We start from the raw sequence: 26709 nt of genomic DNA, 5'->3' as shown, positions 1-26709 counted from the left end.
TCCTCTTTCTCTCTTGGTGGTGCTCTTAAGCAGATGTTTTCAATTCACAAAATTCTTTAATTACAATAAAAATTAGGTTTTAACTTGTTCTGCTCAAAATGTGAATCCAGCTTTCCCCTTTTTCACCTCCACTGAGGTAGCCAAACATGTCTGTGATGGCTATACCTAACAGGAGGTGTAATAATAGATATTCAAACCTTTATCTGAAGCTGGATGGTTTCATTTGTTTGGTTGAGACCTTATTGAATCTTATTCTAAACCCACATGGGGAAGTAGATGAAAACTGATTTTACTGCCTGCTGCAACCCTCCAGAGCCAGTGTTACATGCCAAGGACTGGCCGATGCTGGCTCATGAAGTGCTACCACGGTGGCTCTCCCATTGTCTGTTTCATGCATGTTCACTATAGAAGCATAACACTTATTTTGTGTCACCCACCATGTAAGGTTTATGCTTCTGGAGCAGAATTAGATCCCTAGATTGGCTAAAGATGCTCCAGTTCGTATGATGGCATACAGTTAGCATATGAGGGTCCTTTAGATAAATATGACAAGTTTCACTGTAGTCACTCCTGGTGTACAGAATTTGCCAGAACCAGTGTGACAAGGAAGCAGCTTGGCAGTGCAGATTAAGCCATGGGAAGTTGTTAGTTTCTTGCTTTCTTACTCTAGACTTCAGAAATAATTCATGACTATTTTTTCAGGAGATGCAATTATTACTTGTTTTCTGTTGGAGGGGTATTTGTATGGGAGAGGTTGCTTAGCAGCATGAATAGATTCTGGCATGTCAGATTTGGGTCTTTTGAAAATATACTTTACTTACAACTCTGGTACCATCTCAAAAAACCTAGTCTGTCGCCTAGAATTAGCAAGTAGTAGGTACTGTATCTTAACATTCTGGAGACCATGCATTTGTGAGAAAATACATGTAAAGGCAGTTTTATATTATCAATCCAGCTATACTTCTAATGGGACTTGCAGCCTAAAACATTGAACACTACAACTGACCAAGCATTTCTTACGTGTTAGGGCATAGATCAGTCTTCCTTGAGCTGCACTGAGCTGTACTTCCCTTCTTACAATTCAGATAAATGACACAGCATGAAGCTGGGTAAGAGAAAGGTCACCTTACTGAAACATTGCTATGAGAAGTATGCCTGCCAATATTTACAGCCAGGCGTCTTGTGGCTCACAACTCGTTTTCTCAAGATTAGTTTTATTGGGTCCACTGCTACTTTTGTGCCAGTAGCATGACAGCATCTGCTTACTTAGTTGCAGTTATTTTCCTTATGACTAATGGTGGCTGCTAATTTCAACTTTCTCAGTTCCCGAGTTTTAAAAAATGCTTAAGCAAGTTGCTCAAGAGGGACATTTGTCAGCATGGTTAATCCATACAGGGATTATGATAGATAAACTAATGCCCTGAGCAGAGAACAAGATAAAACCCTGCCTTAATCATTTTAAGCATAACATCATTCTTTCAAATGTGAACAATTGTGTTTTTAATAAGCGTAGGAGAAGAATGCACAAAATAATTTTGTTAATCAGCCTATATCAGTCCAATATTTGCAAGTATGTCAAACATCTCCTTTTCAAAGATGAGATGCACACATGGTAGAGTCATCTACAGGAACTCAGGATCTTGCAGACTTAATCTCATTTAAAATCTCTATATCTGTGCAGTAGAGATTTAATATAATTAAAAACATACAACAACTTAATTTATTCCTGGAATTCATCATGACAAAACAATAACAGACACCGGATATATCTTTCCAGTCTAGCAAGAGTGGTTATGATCTGGATGATGCCTAAGGTGAAATTAGAAAGCAGAAAGCAATGTCTCTTCTGTTATGGCCCTTGGACAAATGTGCAAGCTCTCATTTAGGTCAACAGGAGGAAGCCATACACATATCTGGACCATAAGCATTTTTTATAAAATTACTTTTGTGGCAGAAAATGACAAATACAAAGCCATAAAGAAAGAAAATATGGCTTTTGTTTAAACTCCTTTGTTACAGAGCAAGAAATTCTGCCACTTACTTTCAGAGTGCAGTGCCTTTCATTCTGCAGCTGTAGAAACAGTAATCAGTAGACCTGATTTTGGAGATGTTTGAGGATTGTTTCTTCTGGATAATTTCTTTGCATTAGAGAGTGCAGAGAATGGAGCCATGTAATTGAATAGATAATTACTATGCAGCAGCAAGAAGACCAGGCAGACTTTCATTTGTATGTCTTTTTAGGGAAAGTTTTCTACTTTTAGTCTGTGAATCACTGGAAATGCTGAGGCTAGAGGAGGAAGGATATTATTACCTGAGAAGAATCAATTCAAAGTAAATTTTCACAGTAATCATGTAGCCATAGGAAGTAAATAATTGTGATCCCTTATTGACATGCCTCGGTATGTGCATAGTGTAGTTGCATATGTGTTTTCAAGTCTTATTTGGGCTTGTGTACCTCACTTTGTTGCTAAGTAATATAATCTAAACATAACCTAGCCTCAAAGGAGGGTGGGGAGAGCTTAGAGCCTAAATGAGGTTTGGCTCCTATCTCTGATAGTTTCCTTTATGAAGTTCATAGTTGTCGCTGTTGAGCCGCTAGCAGAGTAAAGAAGCACCAGTTCTCAGTGGCAAGAAGGAAAGACCTTTATTGTTTTGATTTCATCACATATATAGAGTTTTCAAAAGTCACCCAGCTAGGTCGGTCAGAAGCCTTCCCCCAGGCCTGATTGGCCAGGCCTGCACCGTCCAATTCTTGGGACACTGTTCCAATAACATCCAAACTTTATCTTTATTTATAAAACACAAAAAGAATTCTCATGGGAAAAGCCTGTGCTAGCCACACATAGTCAACAACTTGGCTTCTCTTTTTGCCCTCTGTCATGGCTGGGCAGACAGAGCCCCTTCCCCACAGGCAGTGCCTGCCTGACTTGCAGCTGAGCCACAGTGCCCTGGCAGCACCCTGAATGCACACCTGGGAGTCCTTTTTACCTTTTTTAATTTAATTTCTTCTCCCTCGTGCCTGGATTTTAAGACTGCTGCACTGATCACAAGCACTGGACATCAATATGTGTCATGTCATTGTAACATGTCATTGTAAATTAGCTGCACCAATATTATCTCAACCACAGAACCTGAGCAAGCCCCTGTGTTTTCTTGAGGGGAGCTCAACATCGTGTGCTGCAAAGGCTTTGGGGAGACCAGTGGGGAAAGGGAGCCCCAGGCTAATGGGTTTGGGAGTTCAGTTTCTTTTACTGCTGTTTCACCATGCTGGGGCCTTGCCAGGCACATTTACCAAAAGAGGATAAAATAATTTCTCTAAAGTCATTCCTGGGTGCTGATGGCTTCACCTGGGAGGCCTCTCATGGGTCACCCCTTCTCATCTCTTTTTCTCTTCAGAGTCTACTGTCTCGTAGCTCAAATGGAGCTTGACTAAACTGGTTCCTGACAGTTTTAGGAAAAAGCATGTAAAAATTGGGTTGCATCAATCAGAAGACCAGCTCTGTCCCAGGTGCACAGCAAAGGGTGTCTCTGGTTTATTCAGGTGAATGCATGGCTGCATTTTGCTGTTGTGTGGCTTAGCTGGCTGTGCCACTGGCAGTTGCATCTTTAACAGGTAGATGTGCAGTCAGCCAAAGTAGAGGTTTATGTTTTCAAAGGCTGCTGCAGGCAGGCCAGAGAGTGCTAAGTTCCCTTGGACACTTAGTTGAAGTCTGTGTGCTTGGGCCCAGATGCCACAGCTTTGGGCCTCCCTCTTTCACCCCAGCACTTTCTCCCCCAGCTGGGCAATGACTTCTTCCTTTCCAGGATCTGAGAGGCTTGTTTTCCCCCTGACACTTGTCTGGCTCAATCCCAAGCAATGATACCTCTTCCCCAGTAATTTCTCTTCTCAGGTATCTCACAAGCTCTCCTGCATTCTTTTTTCTGACTTTTCATGATTTCTCTCTATTACTGTTCATGTCTTCTCTTTTTCTCTTCTTGGTATCTTGGAGGACTCTTCTATCAGAAGCTGCTGCAGTGCCTTGGTGATAGCTCAGTTCCAGGTGTGCAGCTTTACCCTCAAATGCAAGAAAACTTCTCTGCAGCTTTCTAAAATGAAGAAGAAAAAATCAGTTTTAAGCTGTGTGTGTAACAGTCTATCTCTGCTGCTGAAAGAGTTTGTTTTACATCTCTTGCATTGAGAAATTGTTCAGCCTGTTATACTTATTTGGCATTGTTTTCATTTTGGGAGGCTGGGTGATTAGGAATATGGCCTGAGCAGAGTGTGATGGGAACCATCTGAAGGGGACAAGGATCTGGAGCTGCTTGTGGGGGTGGGTGAAGTAGGATCCAGCCGCACAGGGTGGGCTCATGGTGTGTGCAGCCGTGCGAGTGCAGACTCCTGGCTGCTGGAAGGTAAGGAGGCTGGTGGGAGTTGCGGAGGAGGAAGCTGAGGAGGAAGCAGGAGGTCAGCCAGGTCTTTCATCATAGAGGGAGAAAAAGCAGGAGACAAGCTGTGGTGGAAGGGGCTGAGGCTTCTAGAGCTCTTTCATGCTCAGAGCGTAACACAAAAGGTTATGATAGTTGCAGTGTAGTTTAGAATATTTGTTTAGGAGGCATCACACTATACAAAGGCATTATTTTGTCTGAGAAAGAGACAAAATGGTGAGTAAGGAAGAAAACACCTTGTGAGCTCACGTTGCCTGCGGGCAATGGAAGCTGTTGCATGGCCAGGGAACCCAAGCAGTAGGAGAGCAGAGCAAGAGTAGTTTTGCCCTTGAAGGCAAGGAAGCTTCTTGTTTGTCTTTCTAAAATGCAGAGCATGCATTTTTCAAAAAGCATATTTCCTCTTTGGATTCAGCTCAGAGTTTTTCTTTTCTGATGCCAGAATTCTGAATTCTTGGGGTGGGAAGAAAGAAAAAAAGGGAGGGGAGAGGGATTTCTAATGGAAATCCTGACAGTCTGAACTGCCTTTGCTGTCTGCGGTATAGTGCTTCCTGTAACCTATATGGCCCAATGCCAGCATGATATCTAATATGCACTTGGCTGCTGAAAGTTCAAGCAAAGGGGACTGCTGTCTTGGAATATGCCAGGGAAGGAAAACTGAGTTCAAGTGCTAAATTGCTATTGAGCCTGAGGGAGAGCATTAGTAACTTCAAAGAAATAAAATGAATAACAATAAAATTGTTAGATGTGGCGGTCGACTCATCTCCTGCACTATCAAGGTGGGCACTTGGAAACCAGTAGACACGCAGCAGATTAAAACGAATAGAAAAATAAACAAATATTTCAGGTTTTCAGTGATCAAGTTTGGCAACTGATTGTCTTGGCAAGCATAAATGTCTTCCTACAAACAGTGCTTAGAGTGAGAGAGACTCAATGCTACCCACTGCAAAACATTTTGCTGTGGCACATGTGCACACTGAGGTCTCTTACTTCTACCAGCAAAGGTAAGATGCTGAGCACTTCTTTACACCCTTGCCCTGGTGATGTTGGGAAAGAGTGCTGGTGACCCCAAGAGGCTGTGGGGATGTCAGGAGGGCACAAGGGCTCTGTTTCTGTCAAAGTTTTGGTTCCAGCCCTCAGAGCCAAGACAGATGCTGCTGTTTGTATATAGAATGCAAACACAAGGAAAATATTTAAACTTAAACACAGCAAATGCTGTGTTCTCACTCAAACACAAGAAAAAGGATGAAAGGAGCTCTTTCAAGAAAGGGGGCTAACTTTTGCTTAGCTCCCATCTTTGGTGCTCCTGATGTGGAGGTGAGGAAATATGTGGATTTGAGTTTTGCTTCCTTCCCCAATACAGATGCTCTGCACTCTGCTGCTGCACAACTCATGAAGCCACATAAAATGCTCCCCTTCCTGCATCTCCACTTGCCTTTTCCTTCAGGCTGAGTCCTAGTTCCTCTGCAGCTCCTCTTCTCCACCCTCAAACTGAGCAAGCTTTTTTTTCTACTGTGGGATCAGTACTGAGGAAATGTAAGGCCAGGAAAAAGGTGACCTGCAGCCCTTTTACCTCTGCTTAAGCTAAGGCAGGTTGTTGTTTTGGCCTCCCTTACAGAGCTGTGGTGATATTTCATTCCCTTTCTGTTAATCCAGCATAAACAACTGATGTTTTGGAGGGCATAGCTCTCACTGGTTGAACAGCAGTGGAAAAGGTTATGGAGAATGGTGTGAAATGTACTGAGTCTTCCCCTTTGCTTCTTTCATGGGCAGAAAGACATGGCCTTTCCCTCCCTGACTTAGGAACCCCCTGAATTTACCACCCACAATTGAATTTCTCATTTGGCAGCTTTGACCGAGCCTTTTATTGGGTCATCCTAGATTAAAAACACTCAATGCTTTATTGGGTTTTAAGGTAAAACGGGAAAGGTGGCTGTGGCTGAGCAATGTCTCTGTAAGTGGAGAGTCTTTGTTTACCTCTGTACTGCTGAAAACTTGTAAACATTTGGCTTTTCACCACTAAGGTGCGTTATCTTGACTTAATTGCTGGGTTGACAGGAACCACATGGGAGCCCCCAAAGTGGGGTGACTTTACATGGCTGACAGCCAGCATGGAGGCAGCAGTGTCATTTCAGGGCTTGGGTCTGATTTTAGTTGGAGTCTACACAGTTCTTTCCCTCCCAACTAATGGGCTCTTTCACCATAGACATAAAAATAATTAAAAACTAATGCTGAGTTTGCCCTCCCCTCTACTAAAATCAGCAGTCTGCAGGCTCACACTTCACTTCAGGGAAGTCCAAGCAGTCAGGTCTTACCACTATAAAAAAAACAACCCCCAAATTCCCCACATCAAGCTGATAAACTGACTTATTTTGTGGCTTTTTTGGGGGGTATTAAAACGTAATTGTTCAGTTTCCCACCAGTAGTGCCCTGCACACATTCCTATCTCTGTTTTCAGATCCCAACACCACTAATGTCATCAGATGTTTGCATAGCTTTGGTTATGAATAAGTATCTTTGATTTGCATAATACATGGGAAAAGAAACATGAGAATAGGGACCTTATCCTATTCCTCAGCTTGGGGAAGGCAGAGGTTAGGGAGCTACTTTTTCTTCTGATAACTGCATGCCCTTATAGTACCCTGAGACAATTTAAAAGGGGAAAAAAAATCTCTGAGGGTTTTGAGCCATCACCTGGTTATAGTTTCAAACAGCTCGTTCTCCTGCCTCAGCTTAGGGTATCCCAGGTAGACTGAAATCAATCTTTATAAGTTAGCAGCCATCTGCAGTGATTGTAGGTGTGAAGGTATGGACCTGGCTTCAGTGCATTGCCTGCTGGCAACTGTCCCACCCTCAACTGCCATGCTCACCCAAAACACATCTGCTTGTGTTAACCTGCTCCAACGGTGGTGTCCTGGTAGACCTTTTAAGGCACTGGTCTTCTTAATGCTGTGAATTTTTCTTTTATTTCTTGTGCAGCATTTCCAAGTGGCCCAGAGGCCATTTCCAAGGCACTAGGGCATGCAAAGTCTCCCTTTTCTTTCTGGACAAGGACCTACTTGCCTCTGGTCAGGGGCTCGCATTTGGTGGGTCTGGCAGCCAGCCATGCTGATGAAGAACTGCAGAGGCAGGTCTAAGGCCGTGTGCTGTGGGTACTGTAAGCAGTGCTCCATTCAGCATCTCACCCTTTTCCTATAGCCAGGGTAGCGTGCTGGAAGCACCATGTCAGCTGGCCTGAGCCCAGCTCTTGAGCTCTCATCTGATTAAAACAGTATTACTGGATCACTTCCTAGGCTGAAAGTGTCTGTTGTGCAGCTCCTGAGTAGGAGGCTGTCCCTTCACCTGTCTGTCAGTGGGCAAAGTGATCAAAAGTGCATGAGTGGTAACCTGGTAGCATCCCTGCTGCATTTGTCATGGAGAACTTGCATATGTGGAAGCCTCCTTGGCTTAAGCTAGAGTAGTACATTTGTTCAAATATTTGACACATAAAATTGTTCAGGTAGCGTATTGACACATGTGGAAATGTGAACCATAAAGGTAGGGTGCCTGGGTGATGGAGTGTCCCTGGACTGATTCTTAATCTCCTGTGGCTGTGCCGAAGATGAAAACAATCAGGATCAATGTCACTGGGGATGCAACCCATCTGCACTGCACTGCAAAGCTAGTCCCTTCCTGCTTTTACCCTTTTAGCCTTTCTCTTTTCCTCTCTTAAAATGTTGCTGCTCAGTTGTGCTGCTCCGTAGGACCCTGTTGCAGTGCCACCTCATTGATCACAGCTGCTTAATTTCCTGTTTCTTCAGCAGTATTTAAAAGCTTTTGTTGCTATTTTGCTAGGAAATGAGTAGATAGTTTCAGGCTTTGCAATGGAAATTGGCTTTGTTAGTATATGCTGTTGTTTAATATGGCATAACAGCAGCTGCACAGGAGACTGTCAAAACTAAATAGCATGCCTTCACTTAGCTAAACAAGCCTCTGCCTACCTCCTGTCTCAAGGGTTTCTTCCAAGGAAGGAAAAAGGTTTTCCTCAGATCTGACCTCAGCACATAATGTGACATAAAAATGCCCACAAGGAAAGCCTGGTCTGTTGGTTTTTCACAATGCTGACCTGGCTACTGCAGTGTGTAAAAACCAGGAGGAGCAATAGCTTGCTGCAGCTGCAGTCCCTTATAAGGGGAAAAGTTCTCGGTGCACAAATACAAAAGGTCTTCTCCTATAGGAAAAGGGTTAATGAACTGTCCTCTGAAACACTGTAGCACAGTGATGGAGCCTGATGTGTTGATGTTCACAGCGTGTTGTAAGGTTTTGCTTTGGTGTTTTAGGAGAAATTTGCTATTACACCATTTAAGTAAAGAATGCATGGTGTTTAATAGGCTGCTGTAATCAGGAGATATATTTTAATCTAATAATAGCATTAAAATCTAAATCTCACAAAGGCTTCTTTTTGAAAGCAAGTAATTAGGGCCTCATAATAAAAGGCTACGTGGTCAAATTGCCTTCAGTGAAAGATATGAAAATGGTCTCTGGTGACAGAAATGAGGTCTCTGGGTAAAAAAAGTCATTTGAATAGTTTTCTGTTGTCATTCCTAGGCATCTGACAACATTGTGTGACATTCTTTCATACCTCTGTTTTAAGGATTCCTGAGAGGAAAGGTAACTAAGAACTTGCAACAACTAACAAAAAGGAAAGTAATTATGAAAAATTATCATACTGATTTCAAGAAGTGGGATAGCGCTGATTAAGTCGGAACAATGGTATGGTGCAGAATATGCAGTCTCAGCAGTGCAGCTGTGCTCAGAGAGGGGGTTAAATCTAGAACAGAGCAAGCATGAGCTCTGAGCCTGTAGAGCACAGTGGAAAAGAGCTTGTAATGTTTTCAGAGTGAATTTGTTTCTCCCAGAAGGGCAAACAAACAGCAGTTATTCCACAGGTAGATTGGCTGTGAATTAAAAATCATTTACTGTACCATAGCACAAAGAAATGAAAGGATTCTTTGCAGAAAACTTCCTCAAATAGAGCACTCATTTTTTATTCTCTGTTCTTTTTCTTTAGTATTGGCTTCTCTTCAAAGACACAGGAATGAGCAGACACTGATTTATTAAGACAAAGAAATCTCTATCACTATTATTTACTGTTGTCCTGCCAGATATGTCTCAAGGCAAACTGTCACCAGAAGGTAGTTAGTTTTTTCCTTCTTGTCCCTCTCCATCCATGCTTCCAGGAGTGGAGGGGCTGGTTATTTTTCAGTGGTGCTTGGTTGCTTTGGTTTGCTGGCTTCTATTTTAGGCAATTTAGGCAATGGTTTGCACTGTTGGTGGGTGGTGGAGCATCATCTGCCTGTTTTGTTCAAGCTGCAGGAGTCATTGAGATGAGCTCTGTGACTGTCTCTTCGGAGATACTGAGTAGCAGGAGGCAAAGCTCCTCTTTATTTGAACACTCCTTTCTGGGTGGATCGGGAGAGTCAGGAAGGGACCTTGCACAACTCAGCCATTGCTCTGGATATTGGAGCTTTGAGTTGAGTACATGATGAGGGGTCTGTGCCTCTCCACTTGCTGTTAGCATGAAATCAAAGGAGCATCTTTCTGCTGGGAGTATGTTGCATTGACTTAATGGAATCATCTTTATTTACTTTCCCTGTAAAGCAGGAGCTAGTTATTAATGAAATGATAATAAATATTAGAGACAGTGTTAAGAGGCTCATGGGAAACTTTCTGTCTGCATTGAAATGGAGTAGCAGAAAGGAGGTTTGGCAGTGAAAATGCTCCTTTTTTTGTTTGTTTGTTTTGTTTTATTATGCTGGTCCAGTATAGGAGTTACGAAGTTAGCTATCTGAAATCAGGTATATACTCTGACTAGATTCAAATCCCTAGTTAAGGGTTTCCTCCAGATTTTGTTTTCATCTGTGAGAAAACAGCTGAAAGTTATCAAATTATAGTCTTTTATAGTATTTGTTAGATTTACATATCCAGCAATTTTCTGTATTTTTAAGAAAGAGGTCTAAGTCAGTAAAGTCCTGATGACTACATGTGGCAGCAGTGCTGTGCCTTTTGAGAGACTGAGTTTCGGGTAATGGCTTTTCAGTTTGGGGCATACATTCCATGAACCAGTAGCTTTCAGGAGTTGCTCAGTGCTCTGGTTTTGGTAAAAAGTGATGGATGTGTCTGTGACACTCAGCCATAAGCCAGGCTTGCTGTTACACACAGGCTGTCTAGGTTTGTGAGTGATGGAGTGGTAAACTTAAAAAACTTCCGTGTTGGCAGCAGCTACGCTGGCATTTCAGATCCAGCTTCTTAATTCAGTGATGGTGATTTTTACCTACCAAAGGACTTGTGATCGTTAGAGAGAACAGCAAGTGGCCCATACCAATGTGCAGTCAGAAAAATACATTGTGTGGTCATGCCAGTTGCACAGAACAGGGAACTAGTGATGAATAGAGGAGAAGGAACTGCTGGTGTTTAGTCTGAAATGGCTGCAGGGCTCAGCAGGATGAATGCACAGCTTATCCAAGTCTGTCCAAGATAAAGCAATACTTTATACTTAATGTATTTGGCCAACCAGCCAGGAAACACTGCATAAAATTTGTCATTGGTTCTTAAATGTAAGCAGCGATGAAATCCCTCCACAGAGGACAGATATCACTCACTAATGGGTTTTGCTGCCCCAAAGAATAATGACATTTAGGTCATTCATGCCCATGATGTTGTGTCATCATTAGAAAACGCTGGAGGAAGGACTTTCTTTTGTGAAATGTCTGGCATTCACAGACATTAATTTTAGACAGTTGGATGATGGTGTTTGCATTTTGTGTAAATTAACTGCTTACTAGCTAGGACCCACCTTTTCATTGTGGTGAGGAAAATTTCACGCGTCTGGCTGAATTTCTTTAAACAAACAATTAAGGAAATGTACTATACTGCAGTAACTGCTAGTCTAACTGAATGGAAGAAGATGTAAACAAGTCTTTAAACCTGTTCTTTGTAATCTCTTAGTTATAGGGAAGAAAAAGAACCCTAGTTTTAGTGCACAACTTTTAGCCTACTTCTAGTAGCAGCTGTTTTCATCAAGATACCAGGTTAAATAAAAGGCTCTAAAGTGCAGGAAAAATTAATCAGAAACATTCAGGGCATCTGGAAGGCTATATTCATTTTCTGGATAAACCAGTTGTATTTAAACAAAAACTGTTTTTCATAATTTTTCCTGTTCTTCTAAGTAAAATATTAAGGTAAACAGAAAGCAAACTTTGATACCTGTGAGCTGTCCTGATGTTTAGCTCCTTCCTGCATTCCTTGTAGGAGGAAGGTATGTGTTTAATTAATTGTGACGTGGTTTGTTTTTTTCAGCAGGGCCCATAAGGAAGCTCTGTAGCTACTGTAACGTATTAGACACTTTGATTAAATCTCTTTGTGCAAACACATGCGCAGGGACACCAATGTGACTTCTAATTTCTTTAATGAAGCCCTTGACTTCTTAGGTAGTCTTTGTAGAGAAACTTATGGGTATAGGAGACAATCACATGGGCAAAACATCTACACTGAGGTTTTCATTTCCAGCCTGAGGCACAGCAGATTGTTTAGGCAGTTTAGCAAGATGAGCAGTTGAGGCTTTTGCTCCTGCCATCTCTAGAAAAGTGCTTTCCTTCTGAAGTAGTCAGTCGCCTGTTTGGTGGATCCCAGAGTTACGTATGCACTGGCTGTGGGTACTTTGATCTGTTTGTTTGAGGCTGACTCCTGAATCCCTCTGAGAGCAGCTTACTGAACTGGCAGTATTATTTTTCTACTATGTCCTAATGTGGCCAGAAAAGCAGAAGATGTGGGAGACTTTTTTTTACTCCAGGCAAGAAAATCAATGTAGGCAAAATCTAGAGAAAAAAAAGGCAAATGTTTATGGCGAGTGGCTAAATAAAGCTAAATGAGGGCTAGCTAAATACAACATCAAAAGTGGATGCAAATATTCTTAAGTTTTTGAGAAGTGCAAGCTTAAGCAGTAGGTAGAGATGACTGAAAACTTTGCATGCTCTGTATACATAGCATTAATGTGTGAGAACAAAGGATGTAGGAGGAGTACCGTGATTAAAATTAGGAACTAGGCCATTATCATATAAAATAAGCCTTTTGCAACGTAAATCACAGGGTGGCTTCAAATTTAGTTTAAAAACTGCACAGCATATACTAGAGAACAATCAGTAAAGGAAGGTTGGATGGATGAGATGGGAGTTTTCTCCTAATCCTGGCAATTAGGAGTATTAGTGACCATGATAACCATTACTAGATGTGCTGCATTTGGTGTTAAACTGATTGTTAAACTTCTTTCTGTTTTTATTTCTAGGGCTCTTCCTTATCTTAGGCTTGATACTTTACCCTGCAGGTTGGGGATGCCAGAAGGCAATAAACTATTGTGGACATTATGCTTCTGCTTACAAACTCGGAGACTGCTCCTTGGGCTGGGCTTTCTACACAGCTATCGGTGGCACTGTTCTGACGTTCATCTGTGCAGTCTTCTCGGCGCAAGCTGAAATAGCCACATCCAGTGACAAAGTGCAAGAAGAAATAGAAGAAGGAAAAAACCTTATCTGCCTCCTTTAACTCCGGTGGGGAAAAATACCAGCACCCGGATCTTTATCTGCTTTCCATTGACTGGGCAAGCAGATCCATTTACCTGTTTTTGCCATTTGTGTGATTGAGCCCCATGCATTCCAGCCCTGAACTACTGAAAGGGTCTTTCTTCTTTGCTGGGCAATGAGGATCAGAGAAAGGATCCCAAGAAAGCAGAATGTAAATACTTGGGGATATTTTTAGTTTCATTCTGTGATCAGGACACAGTGGAATATATTAATCCGACTGGGGATGTGAGTAATCACATGTATATAGCAGGAATGTTGTTAAAAGTGACAAATTCTGATTGATCGGATTGCCTAACCCACCTTGGTCACTTTGAAGAATTTGAGTTTAAAATAATAAAAACCAGCACATTTTTTCTCTTTTTTTAAGCAAAAGAAGCCTATTTTAATGAGGCTTTTTTTACAAGGGCTCCCCTCACTGGTGAATATTTCTTCACCATCACCTGGTTTGGTACCATTTTCATGGAGGTGCTTTTGGATCCTAGAAGTACAGTACCTTCTTGGATATTAACTCTATGTTGGAGAGAGCAAAGCTGATGTTTGCACCAAACTTTAGGCATTTAGAAAATTAGGTCCCTGCCAGGTTTCTCTCTCTTGAAACTTACAGCTCAAGGTGTGTGCCACTTATTACTTAGCAGGTAAATATTATTTCCACTGACCAGACAGAGAAGCTGTTGTTAGACTGGCTCTCACCTGATTCACATATTGAAATATTTCTACAGCCTTTATTAAGACTTCTGAAATCCCAAGCAGACAACAGCTCCCCACAGCACCAGCCTGATCTGGGCTGCAGCCTCTCCTACAACTGTGGATCTGACATTGTACTTCAACAGTATTACTTTTTCTCTCATCAGTGAAACATCATTCCCAGTGTACATATCAGTCTGTCTCATAACCCAGACACACATAAGTCTTTAGGAAATTTAAATTTGTCAGGAAGTCTTGACAAATTCTATGTGGAAGATTTTTTTTCCTTTTGTGTGTGTGTAGTAGTAGACCTTTTTCCAACTAAATCAGCAGAAATTAAAAAGACCTTGCCACAAATTACATTTTTTTCTTAAAGCCAGCTGGTTGTGTTATTTGTGGTGTTGCCTCTCTAGACCTACTTCTGATATCAAGTTTGTAAGGTATTTTAAAAAACAAAGGAATGATGCAACTGTGCCATAGGAGCATTGGGGATAATTCATCTGAGAAGTAGTTCTAAGGTGAATTTTAGATTCCTCTTCTTGGTAGTTTAACATCACCAGTGACAGTGTTGCTTCACTGTGTTACACAGAGCAGAGATTCTTTTTTATGCCTGGTCAGTCCCTTGAAGTGTGCCATTAGGTATTAAAAAATCCTTGTTACTGTACAGGTAGGTAGCTGTTTTCAAGGCCCTGCTCAAGTCCACAACATGACAGCTGTTCAGCAGCCCTGATGGTGGGCCTGAGCAGCCTCAAGGGTGGGTGAACAGCCACAGAGCTGGGGTTCCCATCCAGCGCCATGTCCTGCTGCACACCACGGACACAGGGCAGCTCCAGGCCTGCACCTCTGTGCCCACAGCACCTGCATCCCATGCTCTGGACAGAAACACAGGTGACCTCTGAGATGCAGTGCAACAAGTAAGGTCAACTTCTGCCTATATTCGAAAAGGGATTGTTTTAATCTAGCCTCTTGCATTCACCTGCTCCTGCAACCCACATCCACCATCTTCTACTTTAAAATGGATAACTCACTTTTCTTTTAAATACTTCTTTTAAATACTGAATTTAAATCCCCTCCAGAAGTTATGGTCTGGGACTGACTGCCTGCATAAATCAAGGTTTTAACAAAGCAAAATTACCAGCACAAAGTGGTGCCTGAGGATGAAAATCATGGCCCACATACCCTGTCCACACGTGTGTTTGTCCCATTGGCTTTGCCCCATGCACACCCCCCACACCTGAAGGACACGCACTGAGCTTGCACCTGGGGTCCAGCCAGGCATCCTCCAGGCATCCCTCCTGAGTCCCTGCTGGAGCATGCACTGGACCTGGGCAACCAGCTCAGCTCTGCCCAGCCCTTGGGGCCCTGCAGTTGGGAAAGAGGGGGCAAGCAGTTGCATGAGTAACCATATAAACCAGCTCAAAATTAATTACTGAGTGGATTTACAGTTTTAGCTTCCTTACGTGGGTAGCAATCCAATGTCCAGGTCACCACTGCCAACAAATCTTGACAAAATATTAGGGTGACAAATACTGCTTTGGCTTGAGGACTTGATGACTCAGAATCAGGTCAGTTCTTACAAAGGTAGAGAGGGCGTACACCGCTCTGGCTGAGCAGTAAACAGTGAGCAACTTTCATTCACATTATTAGCTGACCTCTGCTGTGATCCACATGATGCTTGTAAGAATTTCAACAGTACATTTTGTTTGGGTTTAGTTTTTTTAAGTGCAAAGGAGGTATTTTCACATGGCACGTTTTGCTTTTGTTTGCATTCGTAACCAAGAAGAACCAGCTTTTTTGCTTGTTGCTGGTATATTATCAGCTTGCTCTGCAACAGCATAATCAACTAACTTGCGAGAATATCCATGTCCATCACATAGCACAGATAGAAGACAGGCTGGGAAGAAATACAGAGGAAAAATAATCAGAATTTCTTTTCTCAGGGTTCTGTTTTTCTAGCAAGTGATAAGGTGGTATATATTGTGGATTTTTTTTTTTCCTGGATGAGGTTTTCAGGTGCAGGGTGCACTCATTAAATTTCACAGCTGTTTAAATTGCTCCTGAAGTTCACCTCAGCAGTAGCTTTCAAAGGCACTTTGGGAAAACAAAAAAAAAAAAAAGAAAAGAAAAATCAGCTTAAAGCTAATTTAATTGATTTCATGAGGGGGCTGCAGAGTGTAACCGCTCCTTAATGTACATGCACTGCATAGGATCTAGAGGAATTTGCTGTGGATTCTTTAAAACCTGTGTGCCAATTAGTTCAATTTAACTTTGTTTTTGTGGTATTGAAGAATTCTTCAAACATCTGTGGTTTCATCAACTTCTTAAACTTATATTCATTAAAGTGCCATAGACTTTTTTTTTATTGTAGCATATTTAAATATATATATATATATAAATATACACAGACTTGTGTGAGATGTGCAATACGAGGAATGGGTTTTGTGGGGGTTTGGTTGGTTGGTTGGTTTTTGTTTTTTTTAGTTTTTGCTTTTAAACAAATGATTTGAAAAGGGACTTCCCAGCGAAGAAGTGGCTGGAGTTTGGTGGTGTGGATATAGAGTAATGCAATAAAATCACTGATGTTGAAGATCAATACAACAGTAGTAACAGCAGCTTGAAGATTTGACAAAAATATGTTCTAGATTGATTTGAATTACTCAGACCTATGTAATACAGACACTTCCAGTGTGAAACTGTGTCCACCTCTGGCCATTAACACTCAAAATAGCTGAAAAGGCTCAGCAAGGTTTCTTAGTGTGCTTTATTTGTAATGCAGCACTGCAAAAAACACTGCTACTGAGCTGTTTCTGGGTTGTCTATATTGCCTTTGTATCTATTTTACTCAATAAAGTTCTCTGGATTCTGAGGGGTTTTTTTCAGCCAAATCATTTCCAAATTACCCCCCTACTGAAGTTTCCCACATCCTAGTGGTAAATGGAGAGGAGTTCAGGCCTTCCTTGAAAGCCATGGGCGCTGGTGCCTACCTCAAGGAAAGGGCAGAATCCAACAAAAGCAGAGCATGGCAGCAACGCATACATAGCTCCTCAGTATAGCAAGAGCAGCCGCAGTGAGCCAGGTAGAGTAGGTTTTGAGCCATGGTTTATTTGTGGTACTGTTTTTCTGTTCTTGACTCACCACTATGTACATTTGTTAGCATGAATGATGTACCTAATGTCTTCTTTTTAATATAAATTTCAATTAAATGTGAGTTTTTGAAATTTTAACAGGAGTCTGACTACCTTAATTCAAGTATATTGGACAAGTAGAGCCAAGTTGAGCTTTAATTGTAGCTTTATTAGCATTTATGATCCCAGTCCAATGATGTATTTCAGATTCCCATCTGACTTTAACAATTATTACTGCTTACTGATCAAAAGTATGTGATCTGAAATTGTAACTATGTGTTATACAATATAGTTGCATTAAAGAGACTTTCTAATTGACTACAGGTCTGACAAATGTGTTTCATTTTGCAACTAAAGCTCTGCAGTTCCTCTCTTATGAAAAGGGGTACTAATGGTTGTAAAACAAACATTGCTTCATCACACACAGATTTTTAAAATGGTGTTTGCCACAGTGGGTTGCAAAAACCCACTTCAGCTTTGACATGACAAACACTAGAGAAAGTTTATAAACACTGTCTATAGTAGAACCAGGAGCAAGGCTTTCAGCAGTTTAAGGAAAAGTCATCATGTCACTTATTTTTCAGTTGCTATGGTCCACTTCTATTAAATGTAGTTTAATTACAGTTCTAACAGTTCCTAAACTTCCAAAACATAGCTCTTGGTTAAAACTCTGAACATTTAGAAACCTACAGTCCAGAAGTAAGGGGATAGGTGGCACTGAATGCACCACTACCATAGTCAATTCATGAATTTCAAAACAGGTATAGATAGAGCAGTTATTCTACAAATATAAAATACTGCTTAAAGAAATTATTAAGTACTGATTTGAACAGCTGAAAATATTACCTTTCTTCTTCCGTAACTTAATGGAGTTGGCAAGAGAAAGCACAGAGTTCAAGTCTCTAATTGTGCATATTATTACAGATTTCTGTATTCTAGTAACTTGTTCCCCAAGCTCCAGCTGCATTTAGGACAGTGATGCAATCACAAAATGGATGTCTATTATCCGTATCAGAGTGACAGGAATATAAAGATGTTGTCTTCTTCTGTGATTCACCGAAAGCTTGTTTTCAGATGCATGCCTTTTATTTGGAGTATCTTCATATCAGTGAAATTCTGAGGGCATAGGAATCAATGTCTGTAACTGGCTTAAGGTATCACTCAGATGTGGCAGAATCAGTAACTTGGTCTGATCAAGGTAAAGGAAAAAGAACTCCAAATTTAATTAAATAGGTTGGACTCAATTATCTCAGAGGTGTTTTAGGTCTTTTCCAACCTAATTGATTCTGTGATTCTGTATTCTGACTACTTCCAGTTGTTCACTTCCCTTGGACAAAAAAGTGCCACCCCACTGCCCAATTCAGGATATGCATTTCTTCCTTTAAAACATCATGCACTCCTCTAAAAGGAACATCACACATTCCTCTGAAAAAATACAGGCACAACAAAGACAACAGCTCTGCACTTAAAACCAGCAACCATGCTTTGGCATGTGTGCAGTGACTACAGCTCATACTTACAAAATTGTTTAATTATGCTATAAACATGATAAAATCTACTTGCAGCATTGTCAGCTGCAACAGTGGCAGAGCAGCTGCTGCCACAGAGGCACCAGTGGTCAGAGGCAGCTGTTCTGCACAGTGGTCTGGGCTCCAGCCAGTGTAGCCTACACAGCTCCAGCTGTACAGTTGCAGAGCAGGAAAGCTGAGTGCACAGCCACAAGTAACTGAGGTCAGCCTGTTTTCCAGGCCAGCACCAGCCCTGTTTTAACTAACACAGCCTCCAACTTTATCAATAAAAATCAGTCCTCAACATTTCTCATCTCTCCAGCTGGAGGTTTCCCTTCATGAATTATGGATATAAAGAAGTAAAACCTGATATTCTCAACACTCTAAACAGCAGCTCCTCTGTACTGAAGTATTTTCCTTCACGTCTCAGTGTAATGTAACAGGAACATGAAGGAACACTCACTAAAAGCAGCACAGTACACTTTATATATATCTATATTTATCTATATATCTATACACACACATTCCTTAGTTAACAGGCAGCTCTCCAAGTATATTGAGAGATAATAAAACAATTGTATTGAAAGCACAACTGTTTGATGTAATCACTTTCATCCAACAAAAAGCACATTTTAGTTGAGCTGCATATGCTTCCATTAAAATGCTGGACAATTAACCAGTTTCCTTCCAAAGCAAAATGTATGGCAGCCTGTGCCAGAAGTAATACTTTTTTTCCCTCAGTACCAACTGACACAGTATCTAGTTTAATCCTTGCATAAAGTTTCACTGGCTTTTGCTGCTGAACTAGGAGATCTGCACTACTTCCTTTGTAAATCTTCGTGATTTTTCCAATTATGAGAATAAAAGCTACTTGCAGACATAAAATTAACTTGTAGAAAAAAACGTACAAACTAATTCATACATGTTTTAATGTAACTGAGTCAAATCTAATTGTTTTAATTACCTTACCTACTGTGCCTTACTATGGATTCATTAGCAGAATGCTCTAGGCATGTGCCTTTTCCTTAATAGCAGTCTCTTTCCAGAAGTATCACTATTTTTAATCATGGTTCTTTTAACCTGTGCTCTTCTCTCAGTGTGTGCATGCATTTCCAACTCCATGCTTACAACTTCTTGAAGAAACTAGCCTCCGCAAACCAGAGGAACTATCTCCCAACCAAGAGTACTAAAATAGTGTAATAATTTTAAACATAAAGCACGACTGGATCATGTGGCACAACTGTGCTTACATTTACAAGGAAGTAAAAAACTTCTTCCTTCAGTCTGCTCTCACTGCCATCCTAGATTTGTAAATTACAAAGGAAGATCAAGCTGATGAACAATTTCCATACTGACAGATGCATGTGCAAGTATCTTCAAGAACACACATCTGTCATCTCCCAAAATAATCCTGACTGTATCTCAGAGCATTGTTCTTCGTATCATGCATTTGCAAACTTAACTACATCACAATGGTCTAGATGAAGTCATTCTGCCCTTCAAAGGAAACCCATTAATAAGATGAGTACTAGTGAGCAGGTGCTACAACTGACATTGTATGAAAAAAAACCAGATTTGATAGTGCCCAAAAAGAAAAAAATAAAAAGCAGGACACAGCAGTGACACAGAAATGTTGATCCACTGGCAGAAATTAGGAAAATAAACACTACCAAAGCAATGCTTTTTTCAGCAATTTCATTTTACTTTCAATAATGTTTTAAGATTCACTTAATACCTGTAGAATTCCATTCAACCATGACAGCGCATGTTTAATTTTAGCCCCTGTGAGTTTACAGCACAAGAAGTACGCTGCAAGTATTTAAAGAATTTTCTTCGTAACAGTTGAGTAGACTAATTCTCTTTAACCAGATTTATTGACAGTGGACATTTTGCTTCACCATTTCAGCACAAATACAGCATCTATATACAGAATTATAAAAGGCAAGTCAGACTTTTACATAGATCATCTTCCCTGCACATCACCCTGACTGTTAGAAGAAAAATCCCCATTATTGGTCAAAACTATACAGAGCAAACACTCAGGAAAAAAATCTTTTTTAATTCTATGACACTGTGTTAATACAATAAATATACAAAACTTCTGAACTACCCAGACATGCAACAGAGGGACAGAAGAAGTGCATTTGTACTGAACCATGACATTCACCAGGATGGCAGAACATTGTTAGTAATTTACAAAATATACAAACATCCTCAGATAAATAAAAACAACTCCTAAATTACAGATGACTACTGACATTCCAGTGTTTAAACTTTGTATCTTGTACTCAGTTTGTCACAATACTACAAAATGACAACTCAAGTGGGTGCCATACTCTGATTAATAAGAGACTGTAAAATCTAGTTTTTAGGTAGAAAATATTTTAAGAAATCTCAGCCTTCTATTGTCAAAGCTAAACAAACTTTTCCCTCCCTTTTGGGCTGCGAAGTGTCAAGAGATTTCTGGTTTAAAGAATTCACGTGTGACACAACCCTGAATTTCACTAAGAAAGCTTACATCTGTACATTCAACCCATGATATTACAAATCAACCATTCTTATACACAGAACATTACGTATATTTTCTCAAGGAACCTTCCAACATTTGAGAAAAAAAATCTACGAGTCAAATTCAAGTTTTATTCCTAATGCATTTGGGGTTTTTTCTGGTAATGTATGTTATTATGCAATCTTCAGTTAAATTGTAAGGATAATATCCCTGGGATTCCTATCCAAGAGATACCAAAAGAATTCCCTAAATTTAAAGTAATCCATAGCAGAGTTCCTAGATTCAACCCTCAAGTTAAGTTTAAAATATGAAAAGAACAATCTTGATATACAGTTGCTAGAATGATGGTCCCCAATCTCAGCAGAGAACAGTGACTTTCATCTGGAAAGCTTTAAAAACATTCCTCACAAATTTAAGTTAAATGTTAGCATGTCTGCTATTATGACATTTTAACAGCCTTGTTACATAGAATATTTAAGCAAGTATATTCATTAATATGAACTTCAGCATAGGTGAAACAATGACATTTATTCAAATTCAAGTCAGGTTTGAAGACATTAGTAAAGGAAAGGAGATTAGTAGAAGAATTCATGCTAACAGTATATTACTGATTCAGGGATTAAGCTAGGGGAGTAATTTTTAAATGAGCTTCTATTATTATGAATACAGTGTAGTGAAAGAGAATCTATGAAATTCAGTCCACATTCAGAACATGGAAGGACTGCAGAACTTTATGCTCTGTTATTAAAGATAATTCACCATAAGAGCCGAATTAATTTCAGCCATGGTGTGTACTTACACAGGTTGTGGGATGTCTTCTTTCCATTTTCTAAGAGTTTGAAAAACTAAGTATTGTATGTAAGTCTCATGAAGCAATCCAAGAATATAAGGTCTTCAAAGGAGAGAAACTCACATTATAGTAAGACCAGATTATATTATATTCTAGAATATTGTGATGGTACGTACCATTATAGACTGTTAGTTTCACAGCACCAATCTAAGCTCTTGGGCTTCCAGTTCAACTAATTAAAATTTAACTTCATTAAAGATAAACATTTCTCCCTTTGCCAAATCAAAGTTACTTAAAAGCTTTTTTCCTACAGCTTAAATCACATCACAGAGATGGCTGAGTTAAAATTCACTCAAATATCAGTTAAATGCCATTGCTTAAAGAGCCTGATTTTAGACAATATTCCTGTTAGAAAATTAAATACTTTATATATAGTGTTTTAGACAGGCAGTAAAGAGAGTGACTGTCTGGGCTAGAGATTTAGTACCACTGTTAAACATAAATCTAAACTTGAAAAAAACCAGCTAAACAAAAAACTAACCAAAAAAAATCCCAAATAAAACAACAATACCACTGCACATAGAAGAGGGACAGGGCATATGCGAATACTGAAGTTAAAAATAGCGAATATATAATCATGTAGCTCTGCGATTGAAATCACCAGTTAACTTCCTTAAACTGTACACTGCATTACACATTCTATTACAGAGAATGCTTATGCCCCACAGTAATTTCTCACAGGTAGAGAATACTCCATGGAAATAGATACAAACAAATGCTAGAAAGTCGCGCAGGTAAATTCTGGACCAAAACACTACTTAAACAAGATCAGATAACTCAACAGTATTCATGCAAACTTACAGGTTTATATCAAAAGACTTATCCTAAAAAAAAATCCCAAGAAAAGAATTTACACTTTCTGACTTACTTGTATTTGACTCCCAGCAGCTGCTGATATTGCAAAAGCAGTAGTCAAACCTAACTTTCTACATCTCTCAGTCTACCCCACTTCTTACAGTAGAAATAGGGAAATTAGTTCTTGCAAAGAAAAATAATTGATCTGAAGTGCTTTCCTGAAGTTAAAAATAAAGTACTGGAGTGAACTGCTAAAAAACCATCCAGATTCTTAATACATTGATCTGATCATTACATACCACAGTTCACTCTCAGGCCAGTTGTTGCAAATATTTATCCCCAATAAAATACGGAAAGCTTTATATTGTAGAATTTAACATGTTAAAGAAGGGAAATGCATGGCTTTCTTCTTAAAATAAATACATTTATAATAAAATAAACCAAACATTTCCCATTTAACCCATGCACAGCTGCAGAAGAGACAAACATGCTGTGTGAATTTTGATCTAGGCTTTTAGGGAATACAGTAAGTGACTGAAAAATAAAGAACAGTCAAAGAAAACCATGGTGACTGTTTCCCTACATTCGATTACCCTTGAATGCGTTTTGAGCTGCACTGGTGGCCGCTGTTGAGGCGGCGTTGGCTGCAGCAGTTTGTACAGTTTTGTTGGACATCACTCCTGTGGCAAACTCCTGCTGCGCTTTCTCAAAGCTCGCGCCAGTTGTGCGGTACAGCCCGTGCACCTACAAAGGGGAAAAGCAGTGAGAAAATGATGCCACGCTTCCTATTTCTTAGTAGGCCAACAGCAAAGTCTCAAACACAAAGCAGAGCTGTGAGACGGGGAAATGCAATTTGTTCATGTGTTTACGAGGATTCAGAGATGAGAACATGGAATTTTTTCCCAAAAACCCATGAATTTTTGACTGTCCTGTTGCACACGTCGTTTGGCTGTGGGGGATACCTGTAACCATTTGCAAGTTCAGAGGGGTCTCATAATGTTCACTACAATGTGTGATGTGTATTTGGTGAACCTTTTTCCACATCAATATTTAGAAACATTTTAATTACTCTGACTGGTTATAAGAATAAGCTATGCTCTGACTGAATATTAGAAAGTACAAAATATCCTAATTATACAAGTATGTATTTGCTAAACTAGTGTAATGATCAATCGCCCAGCATAATATAGAGGAATAAACAATATGACTTAAAAACACTCTTAACAATACACCATATAATAAAATAACCAACAAAAGCAAACAAAAAATCCTGAGAGACTTCCAAATATCTGAGTACTGAAATTCAAATGCTATTTGTGACTCACATTCAGTCAAGTCACCAAAAGGTTCTCAAATAACATTGCAAAGACATTTTCATTCCAGTGTAGCAGAAAAATTACTATAACTTTCTTCTCTGTTATAAATGTGACTATTTCTCGTCCATAAAGGTATACCAAGTCATATATGAATATGCAGATTTTTGAAAACAATCCAGATGCATACAGTAAGAAAGTGTAAAAACATGTTCCACCATATATTTTTCTTGCTTGTTTCTTCTCCTATACAGAGTATTTCTACAGAAAACAAGAAAGGACATCTCCAGGCACATACTTAAAATTTCTACTTTACTGTAAATAGGCTGGAAGAATTTGTGTATGTAAAAAATCTTTAAACCTAACTGTAACTGAGGTTGAATTACTAGAATTCAGCCAGCACATCATCATCAGAATACTCAGTTACATTTATCTCAATGACTTACTAGTACATCAGTATCTATACTTAGATCTTCTGGACAGAAATTCACCAAAAGTAACCATAGGGAACAATTATATTTCTTTGAGTTTTCATGCTCCTTTCTCATTAATTGGCAATAAAATATTAAACCAATAGAGACAGAGATATAAAAATCCTTTTCTGAGGTGCTGAGCATCTCTCCTGATTCTGATGGGAATGATTTTGGTAAGAGCTGAAACTTAGCAATCACTTGAGTCACACTTCCCTGCACCTGATGAACAACCTGGCATCTACAGCTCCAATCACAGTGTCCAGTACATTCACCTCCTCCTTCATAGTGGGGTACCTCCTGGGTTCTCTTACTCAGAGCTATCCTTCCCCATTTGCCGAAAATATATGCACTGTACAAACAGCATTTTGTAAGTCTACAACAGTATAAGCAAAACTGCACAGTTGTTAATAGGTAAGGCTCACCTCAAAGAACATAATTTAATCCCCACTGTTTTGTGAAAGAGTACCTCTCTCAAGACAGAAAGCAAAATTCAGATGAAACATACAAAACAAAAGAGGGGAATAATATGCACCTTACCTTTTTAAACATTACTAGTGAGATAACAGCAGATGCTGTGAAAAGTGCAGCTATGATTATCATCATAATGCCAACAGGAATACTCTTATTAAGTCCAGTAAGAGATGAAATCCACCCACTGAAAGAAAGAGAAAAAACAAACTTTACTAGTGCAGCACATTACCCATTTAACCAAAGATACTCTCATCAACGAAAACTTTATAACCTCCTGGTTATGAACAATTCTGAGTATTTTTTAAGAAAAATCATTGAATTTTATATAAATATATTTTGGTTCTATGACAGACTTCTAAAGCTTAGTTTCCATTTTTTCACAAAAAATGCAGTGAAACTACAGGAAAAATGTGGCAAATATTATCCTTGGGCAATATTGTGGAGAAATTAGAGTTACTTATCAACTACTTGAGGTTTTTTTGTTACACTATCGTTTCAGAGTGATTTAAGACTACATGAATTCGCAGAAGAGAAAATATCCCTGAAAAGATAGTTTCTGGCTTCCACAAATATAGAACAGAAACGTAACACACATACACAGCTTCTGTGTGGGAAGCTGAAATTAATTGTATCCACACAGTGATGTTTTCTCAACTGAGGTTAACATGATATTTTTTTTAAGTAGAGAGCACCAGATGAACTAAAAGAAAAAACTGCTGAATCAGTATCCACTTCAAGCATTTCCCCATTCTTCAAAACTGAAACACCAACAATAACCAACAGTTTCAGACTTGAAAACTAAAAAAGTAGGTTGCCTTAAAAACAAAACCCTGTACATTAAGATGAAAAAGATCCCTCCACATTATTAAAACCAACCAACAAACCAACCAACGAACCAACCAACAATAAAAAAGCAAAAAATTACTGTAAATCCAAACCTTAAAACTTCCCCATACTGGTTTCACACTGCTTTGATATCCACTATATCCCACCATTATCTACCACAAAACCCCAAAATCCAAACTGTATTTAACATTTTCTGATGACCTGGCTACTTTCCATACTCCTTCCCAAAGTATGCTTAAATGTACAATTCACAGGCTTGGATGAATAAACAAAATAGAGGATTCCAGAGCGAAAATAATAAAGCAGGATCTTTCCTTACATAACAGTTCTAAAGCAATACTGTTTTGTCTGCCTTGCATATTTTTGGAGGTTGGAGTGCTTCAAAAAGCAGTGATACAGGGAAGTGTCATTACCCAACTACAGCACTGCCACTCATTATTCTGCATGTTACCAGCTAGCTACTACTACCACCTTGCTTTTAGTTAATTCCTTTATTCCAAGGACAGTGACTGATTCCCCATAGCTTCTCCTAATAAAATCCTAGTAAAAGCTTCATGTAAAATCTTATATATTTGCAAACATTTAACAGAAAAATCAACTTATTACAGAATATGGAGGTGCCCCAGACAAATGAACTTCTCAAATAATATCAAAGATATACCACTATATTCACCCAAATGCCTTGTTGACTCATCCTACAAATTTTAGCTACAAATTTCTCAGTAAGTAGTAAGTGTATTAATATAATTAGAAATAGGTAACAATACAAAAGTATGCAAACAATATATTATTGTCTAAATTTTTATTTGTTTTCTTTTACCGTAAATACAGAATGAGTAATAAGTCCTTTACACCTCTGTGTAAAAGAGTAGTTCAAAGTGGTTTAAATTGAAGGATAAAATTTTGACCAGCCTAGTAACAGAAGTAGCTCCCATTCTTTGGATACATTTCACCCACTTCTCCCAATGAAGAGCACTCCAAAAATGCTTTCTTTTGAGATTTAAATGTAACATGGCAGTGAACACAAGATTATTCTTTTGAAAACACATAGACTGTATTGCAGTTGTTCCTTCAAATGTATTTGCCTTACAGACA

General features: G+C 39.5%; 2 protein-coding genes and 1 pseudogene across 10 annotated transcripts in view; 2 read left to right on the top strand and 1 right to left on the bottom strand.

Annotated features, from left to right (window-relative positions):
* Positions 1-16590, top strand: part of LHFPL2 (LHFPL tetraspan subfamily member 2) — a 118525-nt gene extending 101935 nt beyond the window's left edge. For all 8 annotated transcript variants that reach the window (XM_085042978.1, XM_085042982.1, XM_085042981.1 and 5 more), the window contains one exon: positions 12746-16590. In XM_085042978.1, the coding sequence (XP_084899104.1) occupies positions 12746-13002 (257 nt within the window). In that variant the 3' untranslated portion in view covers positions 13003-16590. The remainder of the gene's footprint in view (positions 1-12745) is intronic.
* LOC146424907 (uncharacterized) lies at positions 13072-16948 on the top strand (annotated as a pseudogene).
* Positions 16949-20038: 3090 nt separating this feature from the next.
* The window catches only part of SCAMP1 (secretory carrier membrane protein 1), a 41413-nt gene continuing 34742 nt past the window's right edge, over positions 20039-26709 (bottom strand). For both annotated transcript variants that reach the window (XM_085042976.1, XM_085042977.1), the window contains 2 exons: positions 24835-24952; positions 20039-23255 (listed from right to left, as the gene is read on the bottom strand). In XM_085042976.1, coding sequence (XP_084899102.1) covers positions 23091-23255; positions 24835-24952 — 283 coding nt within the window. In that variant the 3' untranslated portion in view covers positions 20039-23090. The remainder of the gene's footprint in view (positions 23256-24834; positions 24953-26709) is intronic.

Source organism: Lichenostomus cassidix, chromosome Z (assembly GCF_008360975.1).
Source record: "Lichenostomus cassidix isolate B80296 chromosome Z, HeHo_3.0, whole genome shotgun sequence".
Classification (NCBI taxonomy): domain Eukaryota; kingdom Metazoa; phylum Chordata; class Aves; order Passeriformes; family Meliphagidae; genus Lichenostomus; species Lichenostomus cassidix.
This window is presented reverse-complemented; position numbering and strand designations above follow the sequence as displayed.